The sequence below is a fragment of the Pogoniulus pusillus genome, chromosome 6, assembly GCF_015220805.1.
Source record: "Pogoniulus pusillus isolate bPogPus1 chromosome 6, bPogPus1.pri, whole genome shotgun sequence".
Classification (NCBI taxonomy): Eukaryota; Metazoa; Chordata; class Aves; order Piciformes; family Lybiidae; genus Pogoniulus; species Pogoniulus pusillus.
Genome location: NC_087269.1, coordinates 38,209,784 through 38,221,915, shown reverse-complemented (window position 1 = coordinate 38,221,915; position 12,132 = coordinate 38,209,784). Strand labels below are relative to the sequence as shown.

At 47.0% G+C, this 12,132-nt stretch overlaps 1 protein-coding gene across 1 annotated transcript in view; it reads left to right on the top strand.

The window, feature by feature from the left end:
* Positions 1-3,274: 3,274 nt before the first annotated feature.
* ADAM12 (ADAM metallopeptidase domain 12) overlaps positions 3,275-12,132 on the top strand; it is a 258,735-nt gene continuing 249,877 nt past the window's right edge. Inside the window, exon 1 of the mRNA XM_064145307.1 lies at positions 3,275-3,576. Coding sequence (XP_064001377.1) covers positions 3,459-3,576 — 118 coding nt within the window. The 5' untranslated portion in view covers positions 3,275-3,458. The remainder of the gene's footprint in view (positions 3,577-12,132) is intronic.

Genomic DNA, 12,132 nt, shown 5'->3' with positions numbered 1-12,132 from the left:
TTTGCCCTAAACTATGTATTTAGCAACTTGAAGCCCATAAAAGTAGTGTGATCAAATGCAAGTGTGGCTTTTGGATTATGTTTTGGGAGGAGGTGCTCTGATAGTATCTGCTTCATTCATGCTAGTGAAAGACCAAGACATAATTGGCTCCACATTCTCCATTAGCAAATATTCTGACTCAAAAAAAGAGTTCCATCTTACTGCAAAGTCATGTGGGATTACCAAAACTCTCTTTAGGAATCTTTAGTTCCCTGTGATTGATTTTTATTTTCTGATAAAGGGGAAAATCTCCTCAATGACTAAAGATCTCTACGTGGCTTTTATAGTGTCCTTTTCCAAAGGAGTCTTCTGTTTAAAAGCAACTTTTTAAACCAATCTGCTCTGGGGAGTACATCTGTCCTTAATCAGATCATCAATAGAGTTCATTAATTTGTACATTAAGGGATGAAATGTTGCTGATTACAACTGTTAAAATGTATTAGCAAAGGCTAAGGAAAAGGGTGTGCTAGTTTGAAGCTAGCTAGAATGTTTTGGTGAGAAGAACTAGATTACAGGCTGTGACAAGCGAAACAGAATGATGTCTACTTCACTCACAGGCTTGCTAAGAGGTATAAGAATCCAAACAGAGATAAGGGAGTCCTCCTTCTTCTGGGGGAACTGGCCGAGCTGCATTTCTCTCTAGCCTCTCTGCCATCTCTCTGATTAATCCACTTTGCTTCCTAACCCCCTGGCTGAACTTCCATTCTTCCTTGGGACTGGGGTAGGGGGAGAAGGTGGAAGGGTGATTTGGAGCCTCTCCTGGGGACTCAGGTTTCTGGGAGGGCTGTTGTGTTTCTGTGTTACCTTTTACCTTGTCTACTTCTGTTTATAACTGTATATACTGTAAATATCTGCTTGTATATTCTGCTAAGCTGTAAATATAAGCTTCACTCAAATTTCCAGAGCTGGCTGAGTCTTGTCTGGGTGATTTCCAAGTGTGGGGGGGTGGGGAACACCCAAACCATCACAAAGGGTAAGCAGAGTAGGTAGGTGGAGGGATGTTCCCTTCCCTCTACTCTGATCCAGTGAGGCTACATCTGGAGTACTGGGACCAGTTCTGGGCTCCGTAGCTTAAGAGAAAGAGGGAACTACTGGGAAGAGGTGGCTGTACGGATGCTGAGGGGACTGGAGCATCTCTGTGAAGAGGAAAGGCTGAGGGACCCGGGGCTGTGTAGCCTGGAGAAGAGCAGTCTGACAGGGGATATTCTCAGCGTTGATCTAAAGGGTGGGGGGCAAGCAGATGGGCCTTTTCAGTGGTGCCTCATGGCAGGGCAAGGGGCAATGGGCACAGCCTGGGAGACATAAGGTTCCTTCTGAACATGAGGAAAACTTCATTTTGAGCATGATAGAGCCCTAGAGGAGGTTACCCAGAGAGGTTGCAGAGCCTCCTTCTCTGGAGACTTTGAAAACCTATCTGGACGTGTGTCACAGTATTATTAGGATTGGAAGAGACCTCACAGATCATCAAGTCCAACCCTTTACTACAGAGCTCAAGGCTAGACCATGGCACCAAGTGCCACGTCCAACCTTGCCTTGGACAGCCCAGTGCAACAGACATCTAGGCAAACCTGCATTACCAGGGGGGCTGGACTGGATGATCTCCAGAGCTCCCTCCTGATCTCACTATTCTATGATTCTGTGAAAATTTAGCATGTGAGTATTGAAAGCATTATTTAGGATAATTTATCCCTTCCTGCATGCAAGGTTAGGGGTTACCTGAGAAGGTGTGTGATGAAAAAAATGTGTGCTGCTGAGATGAGACTTGAGAGGGAAATAAAGATAGTTTCAAAATCCAGGGCAACCAGAAATGAGGCCACGAGTCTAGTTTGGTATGGGGAGGGATAAGAGGAGAAAATGTTGGGTTTGATTTTCCTTTTGTGAAGAAAGTAGCCACTGAAAGGCTTTTCACAGAATAGCACAGAACCCCAGCATGATGGAAAGGACCTCTGGAGATCATTTAGTCCAACCCCTCTGATAAAACAGAGTCGCTGTTGCCCAAGATCACAATGTCCAGGAGGGTTTGGAATCTCTTCAGAGAAGGGGACTCCACAACCTCTCTGGGCAGCCTGCTCCACGGCTCTGTTACATTCAGAGTAAAGAAGTTTCTCCTCACGCTTCACAACGTCAGAATCTGTGCAGAGATGCTCTCACTATCATGAATCCAGGCACAGTGCAGGACTGCAGCTTGGGAACCACATCGTTTTGCATCCACTGAATTTTCTTCTGGCTCATTTGTCCTCTGAGCTGGGAAAAGGCACGATTTGGGTTATTGTGATCCATTACCAGCCTGTGCTGCAGCACAGACCCCAACCCATGGTTGCAAAATCATTTCTTTTCTAAGTGGTATTGCACAGTGTAATGTACAGAGACACATTAAACCAGCTTTGCCCACTCTTTATGCACGTGTGGCCAACCCATAGGGCTGAGTACCAATATCCAAACAGTGAGATTTGGGAGTAATCTTAATAAATTAAACCTAAAACTGCCCACTTGAGGATTTACAGCTTTAGGGTCTTCCCTTCTCCTGTCCTACGACGTCCTGTGCAACATGTGGGCATTAGATGTGTTTTGGTGGTACATGAAGGCACAGATAATCTGTGTTTGGTTATTCTCCCAGACAGGCAGTAATAATAAAACCAATGAGGAGCATTTTAAAAAATGCAGCTCTGGGGGGGTGTTGGGTTGGGGTTGTAGTGGTTTGGGTTTTTTTCCCTCTCTTCCCCCCCCCCCCCCCCCCCAATTTAAAAAGAACACAATATAAAATAAGTCAGTGGCACCAGAAACAGCTCCAAAATAATTATGAAACCAATAAATAATCCCCAAGCTCTAACGTATGCAGATGACTTTCCAGAGGAAGCAGCCAGGGCTGTCTGCAGCGGGAATGGGAAAACCTCGGTGGCGGGGGGAGGTGGGAATGAGCAGCTGCATGGATTGGGGCAATCCCCTGAGCGCCCCACCTGGGAGCCTGTGGGGCGGTGGGTAGCGGGACCCCACGGAAGGACTGAGGCACCTCATTTGTTCCACGGTGAGGAGCACAAGCCAGCTAGGGCAGACTGCTCACTTACTGCAACGGTCAACAGAATTTTCCCTGCCAAAAAAAAAAACAAAACACCAACCCACACCAAAAAAAACCCAAACCCAACAAACCCCCAAACCAAACACCCGAACCTCTTTGAAAGGGAAAATAAAATCAACCTCAAAACAACTCCGGTTTTTTATTTATCCTCCCCCCCCCCCCAAGAAAGCAAAGCCCAACTCATCAGCGGCTCATGCAGGAGCAGGAGGGGTTTTGGAGTTAACTGCATGCAGGAAATCTCTCACATCCTGAGTCCCAGCTCGCTCCTCTCTGTAACTGTATATTATGGAGCTGCTCTCCAGCCCCAGCTGATGAAAGTTTGTCTCCCTCAGTCTGGGCTAAGATGTCAAAGCCTCTCCATACAGAGCAGCAGCGCTTCCCTCCTCCGCACCCCCCAGCCTACATTTCCATGCTACTGCTGAGCCTCAGCTGGCTCTTTTTAGCATCCCCCCGAGCTGAAGGTAAGTTACTATACACATTTATACCCTCTACCTTTATTTTTCTCCCCCCTCAACAACCTCGCCTCACCCCACACTCCATTTTAAGCGGACGAGCAACAGAGAAATGACTGTAACAAAGTCAGTGGAGGCCAGCAGCTCTCGGACTGCTCCCAGCGCGGATTTTCCGCCCCTCACCGTGCTTCTTGCCCCTCTTTTCCCTTTCTCTTCCGCGCTGCCCCTAGCTCTCCTCCGCAAGGCTTCCCGCTCCGGCAGCGTAGCCTCTGCGGTGCCCCGCGGTGCCCCGAAGGGGTGGCTCCGGGCGGGAGCCGCGGAACTCCCGCGGAGTGAGGAATTCCAAGGCTTTCCCGGAAAAATCCCGCTCGGCAGCCGGAGGCACCCCCGCCCGAGCGGGCGTCCCTGCCCTGCGCAGCCTCGGCGTGTGCGGGGACTCCGCTCCCGGGCACCTCACCGAGGATCCCCCGCGGTGAGAGGGTCCCGGCCCCGGGGACCTTCCTTCAAGCCGATCTTGTGGGTCCCCGCGATGAGGGATAAACGGGTCGCTGGGGGCCGAGGGTTGGTCACTGGGATCCCAGGGCAGAGGCTGAGCTGATCCTGGGGACCCCCCAGGAAGGACATCCAGCAGGGTCCCCACTGCAGTGAGGCAGCCTGGGGAGCTCTTGTTCCCTCAGGGGTCCCCTGAAAACAGCCCCACCACCTGCTCCAGGCGGGGGCTGAGCTCAGGGTTTGATGATCTGCTCAGAGCTTGGTGTCTGCCTGTGCCCTTTGGGAAAAGTTGCCTGGCGGCAGCGTCCTGTCCGGACCGCAGCCTTCATTCAAAGGGAGCCCGAGCCGGCATGGGCGGCTGCAGTTCCAGAGCTGTTTTGCACTCTCGGCTCTGTGCTCTCCACGTTACAGACAGGGCAACAACACAGACAAAAAAAAAGTGACTTGTGCCTTAGTATGCCAAGCCGGGGCTTGCTCCGGAATCGCTGGAGCGCCCAGAGCCTGGCTTCGTTCAGCCGCAGCTGACCGTGCGGTGTTTTGCGTGCGAGGAAGGCAGAGTCCCCTGTGTAAATACATGTAACGGCACTGGAGAGTGAGTGTGTCCCTGTGTGCTACCTACAAACTCTTGTTCTGGGTCTTCTCTTCATTGTAACTTTGCACTCTGTAAATGTTCGCTTGTCTCCAAATTTATGCACAGTGACTTTCACTGGGATTTTGGCTCTGAGCCTGCTGAGAGAAAGGTGGAGATGTACTTTTCTTCCTGGGCAAGGAGCAAGGTGTTGCATTTGATCAAGCCCCTTGGATTTACCTTCATGAATTAACAGGAGTTAAGCTTTCCTTTGCTTTAGTGAAGGAGTGTTAATTACTCTTGGTCAATGTTTGTGTCTGACACCAAATCAGCTTAACGCAGAAGTCCTGAGGTAGATGAGGAGAAATAGGTTCCAGGTGGCTTGTGGCTGTTCTTTTTAAGTGGGTGGAGGCAGCACATGCTCCTTCTTTGAGCATGAGAACCTTCTCTCGGGGCATGGGAGCCACCGTGGATGGCCAGGATTTGGCTACATAGCCATGGAGGTTTGAGGTAAGCTGCTTCAAGTGTTCATATATGACAGAAGTGAAGAAATGAACATATCTCAAAGTAGCCATTCTTGAAATAAGAGGGCAAACTGTGGATGGCTTAGATCTAACATGCAGATGAGTGAATGGAATGGTAAGTGGAGATCCTATTATTGTCTTGGGATTCCCCAAGAGCCAAGGTGAAGCTCTGTGATTATGTTTGCACTGATGAATTAAGCTGTCTATAAAGTTTGTGTCAGCTGCTCATCTTTATGGTGCCCACATCTGTGCTGGAGCAGTAGAGGTGCTTGCTGACCCTTGAAGCCCAGCTGGCTTTTGGGTTTCCTACATCTCTCTTATTCCTTTCCGTAACACGTTTATAACTTGCTCTTTGACATCTGCAGGCAGCATGCTCAGAGTGCATCCTTTACTTCCATTGTTTCACCCTCTGGAAGTAGCGGACAGCTTCAGCTTTGCCAGAGTATGTGCTGCTTTCTTGGTCACTGAGGTGCTGAAAGTTACAGCCGTGTGCTTCTAGACCCAGCAGAGCTGCCCGGTGAGGAAAAGTCCTCGTAGCTCTGCTGGCATGCCTCTCAACTGCAAGTGCTGAAGCTTTGCAACTTCCACCTCAGCTGGCTTCAGTGCTGCACTGCTCTGGGCCCAGTGTTAGTGATCTGGGGAGCTGCCAGGACATCCTAATTTTTACATAAACACACGCTTAGTGATTAAGACAGAAGTGTAAGTTTCAGTATGCCTTGAAAACTGGCTTGTAAGTGTGTCGAGAGAAGTGCATAGTGTGGGGCAGCCATAGTAACGGCTCTAATATTAAACAAGAATGATCAGATTTTGAGCTGGACCACTTCAAATTGTAGCCTTGGTGCTCATTTTTTGTTTCCTTTCCAAATGTTATGGTTTTGCTGTGGCCTTTTCTGGTTTTGAGCATCGCTAGCTCATGTGAGCTAGCTAAAGGACCTCCTGGGCAGAAGGGAAAAACTAACTGAACTACCAGCCTCCACAAAGTAAAATTAGCTTTGCTGTCTTGTGGGAAGATAATCACAGAGTCCCAGCACGGTGAGGATTGGAAGGGGCCTCTGGAGGTCATCTAGTCCAACCCCACTGCTAAAGCAGAGTCACCCACTATGGCTTGCCCAGAATCACAATGGCAGGGTGGTTTTGGAGTCTCTCCAGAGAAGGAGACTCCACAACCTCTCTGGGCAGCCTGCTCCTGGGTTCCAGCACCCTCACAGCAAACAGCTTTCTCCTCATGTTCAGATGGAACTTCCTGTCTTGCATTTTGTGCCTGTTGCCTCTTGTCCTGTCACTGGCCACCAATAAAAAGTCTGGCCTTGTTCTCTTGACTCCCCACCCTTTAGATATTGGTAAGCATTGAACATGATACCCAGGAGGATAACCTCTAACCTTACAGACTTTGTGAAAAGTTATACATCCCACATCTATGTAAGCAGAGCCAAGACCTTCTTATGTCTTCAAGGCAGGCAAATTGGTGGTGTGCAAAGGCAAACTCCAAATCAGCATGGAACTCTTCAGTCTCTTTGGAATATTAGGTGTTAGCTGGAAGAGTATCAGAAAAATGACAATCCCAAAATTGCCATCCCAAATTCTTTTCCTTCAATTAAAATAACTCTTCTGTCAGGTTTTCTTTTTATTGCTGACTGCAGCTGCCTTGGCTGCAGTGGAAATAAATTACAGAGGAAGAAATCTTTCCTTGCCTCTTGCTTTAAAACAGATCTCTCCAACACGCTCTGTGTTTTAGAGCTCACTTTCAAATATTGTCTTCTTTCAAGCTGGTGCAGCCTTTGGGGCAGATATTTATGGCCTGTGTATAATCACCTTGTCTGATGGTTATCCCTATCAGGTTCCCTGCAGATAGCCTGGCGTGAGCTGTCACTGTCCACAGGGCTTCCATAGATCCATGCCAAAGTACACCAGCTGAGGATATTATGCCCACTCTTCAAATCATGTTTGCATCATTAAGTCTCCTGCTTGCTGGGGAGCCTCTGGCTTGTTCCCTGGTGTTTTGCTCCGATTCTCCTCTCTTGCTTTCCTTGAGATTTTTGGAAAGGTCTTTGTCCAGCTATAAAGAGCATCCTTGAACTAATGATTGACACAGTTTGAGTAGCTTTTCATGCTGCTTGCAGCACAAAGGCTGCCCGAGTGGCACTTTTCTAACAACAGTTTGAGTGACTGTGGCAGATCAGGGCTCTGTTTATCTGTTACTTCCACTCAAGCTGTCAGCTGCCACTGATGCTATTGATCATGAAATTCACTTTTTAAAAGGCTGAAGTTATGGAATTATTACAGAATTGTATGAGTTGGAAGACACTTCAAAGATCATCCTGTTCCAACCCCTTTGCCATGGTCAGGGACACCTCACACTAGATCAATTATAGAATTATTTTGGTTGGAAAAGACCTTTGAGAACATCAGGTCCATTATCTACCAATTCTGGTGCTAAACCACAGCCCTCAGCATCACATCTCTGCCTTTTAAAAACACCTCCAGAGACGTGGATTCAATCACCTCCTTGGGGAGCCTGTTGCAGTGTCTGAGAACCCTTTCAGGAAAGAAGCTTCTTCCAATATCCAACCTAAATCTCCCTTGGTGCAGCTTAAGCCCTCTTTCTCTTGTCTTATCAAGGCATGTAAAGGCATATTTGGTGGTCCACCAGCTTTGTTCTGACCTCATGCATCCTGATCTTAACAGATTTATCACAAGCAGTCCCTGTGTTTCAAACATATCTCACATTGTCAGTGCAAATTGTCCAAGGAGACCAGGTGAGCTTTGTTTTATTTGCATTTGCATACATCTTTTGGGGCAGAACCGTTTGTGCTCCAGGGCTGTGGTATTACATGCCAGTGGCAAACAGCAAGCTTCATTTGCTAGGCAGGCAACAGGATATGGGCAGCAGCCCATCATGTTCCTCAGCACCACATCTGCATGGCTTTGAAGTCTCTCTCCGGGGTGGGCAGCCTGGTGCAGGACTTGGCAGCCCTTTTAGGGAAGAAATGGTTCCTAATGTTCTACCTAAAGCTCCCCTGGTGCAGCCTGAGGCAGTTTTCTCTTGTCCTGTCACTTTTTACTGATTCCCACCTGGCTTCAGTCTTCTTTCAGGTAGCTATAGAGAGCAAGAAGGTCTCCCTTCAGCCTCCCTTTCTCCAGGCTGAACAACCTCAGTTCTTTCATCTGCTCCTCATAAGACTTGTCCTCTAGGCCCTGTTCTTGTGTTTTACTCCATTCACATCAACTGAGACTTTGCTTCTCCTGTTGGCCTCACAATGTACTTGTATTTCAAGTAGCTTTTCGGACCAGTGCTAGGACACAAACACATCATCTCCAAACTTTTTTTGCACTGAAAACCTATGTTATACATAGAGTCTTCCCTTAGTCCCTGTCCTGAGTCTCCAGGGCAAATTTGAGACAAACTAGATTAAAAATCTATGGCTGAAGCAAGTCTGCTAAAGGGTTGTGTTGAGTTGTCCAAAAAGGACAGTCCCTTTAGTTTCTGGCTAACACAGAGCCAAGTGCTTCAGTTGTATTACACAGAGCTAAGTGCTTCAGTTGTATTACACAGAGCTAAGTGCCTCAGTTGTATTCAGTTCTTCCCTTTTTCAATGAAAGGATCACACTAGCTGAGAAAAAAAGTATTGTTTCTTGGGAGAGTTCTGCTCCAGGATGTTGACCTTTCACTTTTTAGTGTTGTAAGAGTCTGAGGCTGTGCTGATACTGAGTATGATGTTGGCATTGGCATTTCAGAAAGTGCCTTGATGAACTGCATCATCTAGTCAGAAATGCTCTCTAATCAATTCACATTGTTTCATTAATTCTTTAGGCTACACATAAATGACTTAGCTGCTCTCCATGGCTTGGTGCTAGAATGAGAAATATTTGGTTATACTGGGAGTACAAGATTGTCCATTCACATGATGAAACCATTGGTTGGATGAGCATGTTCTTCCTTGTCCAAAATATGTAATCTAATCAAGCAAGAAGTGAAATGTTTCATGGCCTGTTAACCATGCTGGATCACACACACAGCAAGGTATGAAAGGCTAAGTGCAGAACTTGGCACAAAAGAATCTTTAACTCTTTTATTTCACGATATTCATGAAGAGGAACTCTGTTAGTCCCTCAAAATTAATTACAGAAAACTTAGGTTGGAAGAGACCTTAGAGATCATCTATTTGACCCTCGCTGCTGTGGGCAAGGATGTCTCCCAAGTAGTTCAGGTTGCACAAGGCCTCATCCAGTCTGGACTTGAATACCTCCTGGAAGGGGCATCCACAACCTCTAGGAACACCCATTTCATAGTCCCAACACCCTTGTACTAGAGCTTCTTCCTAAGATCCAGTCTAAACCAACTCTTCCTCATCTTAAACCCATTACTCTTTGTACTATTAATGAATAAGTTCCTTATGAATAAGTTCCTCTCCACCTTTCCTGTAGGTTTCCTTCAGGTATTGAAAGGCAGCTATAAGGTCTCCTTGGGGTCTTCTCCAGACTGAACAGCTCCCTCAGTCTATCCTTATAGCAGAGATTCTCCAGGTCTTGGATCATCTTTATGGCCATCCTCTGGACCCACTCCAATAGTTCCATGTCCTTCTTATGATGGGGACACCAGAACTGGGTGCAGTATTTGAGATGGGATCTCACCAGAGCAGAGGGGCAGAATCACCTCTCTTGACCTCCTAGCCACACTCCTCCTGATGCAGCCTGGGTTACAGTTTGCCTTCCAGACTGCATGAGTGCACTGCTAGCTCATGTGGAGCTTCTCTTCAAAGAATGCCTTCATATCTTTTTCTTCAGAGCTACTCTCAACCCACTCTGCACCCAGCCTGCATTTGTGTGCATACATTAAGTGCAAACCCTTCTGACACTGCTGACATTTTGGTATTGTCTTGCTTCTGATTTGCCATTGGAATGGGCTGCCCAGGCAGGTGGTGGACTCACCATCCTTGGAGGTGTTCAAGTAAAGCCTGGCTGAGGCACTTGGTGCCATGGTCTAGTTGACTGGCTAGGGCTGGGTGCTAGGTTGGACTGGATGATCTTGGAGGTCTCTTCCAACCTGCTTGATTCTATGACTCATGTGTTCTGATTCTGAAAACAGCTGACTAAGCAAGAGAAAGAACCTCTTGAGTGACTTCTTGCCTTACTTCACTGGAATCAAGTGTTCCTAGGATTTTGGCTTGATAAAGTCATGTTTAAAAACCCAAATGAATAAATGCATTTATTAAGGTGGGCATTTGGGCCTGACCACACGTGGAGCTGAGCGTCAGCAATATCTTTATTCAGTGGCACTGCCTGTGAGGTGATGGTAGTGTGTTGAAGATTCTCTGTTACTTCAATGATTAGAAGCTCTGAGGAGAACTATTCAGTCCAGGTTATTTAAGGATTTATTGCATTCCTTTCCTGCTATTGAGAGCCCTGCAGTGACAGAGCTATAGCTGAGAGTAAAATGTGTCCTCTGCAGCTTGTATGGAAGGATCCAGCATCTCGCTTCTCGTTCATGTTCCTGTTGGAATTGGAGGTCTTAAAACCACCCTTGTGTTTTGACACAGATTTTAAAGCATGAGGCAAATATTCCAAGTGAAATAATATTTATTTTTCCAGTTATTGCCTCTTGAATGAGGAAAGCACTCCCTGCTGAAGAGACACTTCGGGTAAATGCTTGTGATTGAGGGGAAAGTCCAGGGGCATTGCAGAAGAAATCTTCACAGATTCTCCACAAATCTTCCTTTAGAAAGAAGGGTCTTGTCTATTTATTCAGTGTGCTGTATGCCCCTTGTTTGTGGGGCTCACCCTCAGTTGGGATAAATTGCCTCACCTCCGTGGATCTGCCTCCTTTGTACAACCTGGCAGTGAGTTTGTGCTACTCATTTGCAGTCTGCTTGACAGGATTGGATAGGCTGGATGAGCAAAGCTGTGTGAGTGACCTGGGGAGATACCTGCCCTGAGGAGACAATAACCATAAATTTTCATTACTCTTCTAACTCCCCTCCTGAAGCAGCCTGTGGAAGTCAGGAGTTACAGACCAATTCGGTGCTTATGGTGCCTTTTGCTGAGGGGCTGGGCACATAAATTTGTGTAGATCAGGAGGTGGCTTCATGAACATTAAATAGCTCTTGATTTTTTTGTTGTTGTTGTTGCTGCTTCGTGGGTCAGAAAGTAGGAGACACCTCAGTGACAGCTGATGCTAGTATAGGAGCAGTGAGCTTGTCCTCTGCTGTTGTGCAATGCAAGTACCAGGTATTCCCTATACAAAGAGCCATACACTGTGGAAATGAATTGCCCAGCTCAGTAGCTTGTTTTCTAGGCTTGGGAAAGAACTGCAAATTGTTTCCCATGCACGTTTCCTTAAACTAATACCGAAATTTGCTTCAGCTGGATTTGCTGTGTTTTCAGCCTGATTTCCCAGAGAATGTCTGAGTGAATGATTTGCATATGTGTGCTGGGCAGGACTCAGACTCCCACTCAGCTGGGTGGGTTTTCTTGCTGGTGATTTTCTATGGGCAGCAATGTCCCCAGTACAGCTATGCTAGAGGTTGCTTACAGCTATGCTTAGATATTCCTTGTACTAAGTAAGAGTGGCTAATAACCCATTGCAGAGAAGAATTGTACTCTACCTTTAAGAAGACAGAGAGGAAATTGTGTTTTGGGGGCCAGTTCTTGTTTTCATTCAGTAGAAAGGAGCCTTTGTTGAGGGCGTGAAGGGGAGGAGTTGGGAAGGAATCTTGGAGATGGATTTTGGAATGATTATATAATCTGCCTCAAATACTGGGTTCTGTTTTGGGCCTTTGTTGTAAGAAGGACATTGAGGTGCTGGAGTGCATCCGGGGAAGGGCAACGAAGCTGCTGCAGACTCTGAAGTCTGCTGGAGTTTTCTGAGGACTTACTGAGGGAACTGGGGTTGTTTAGGCTGAAGAAACAGAGGCTCAGGGGTGACCTTCTACAACTACTTAAAAAGAGGTTGCAAGGAGGTAGGTGTTGGTCTCTCCTCCTAAG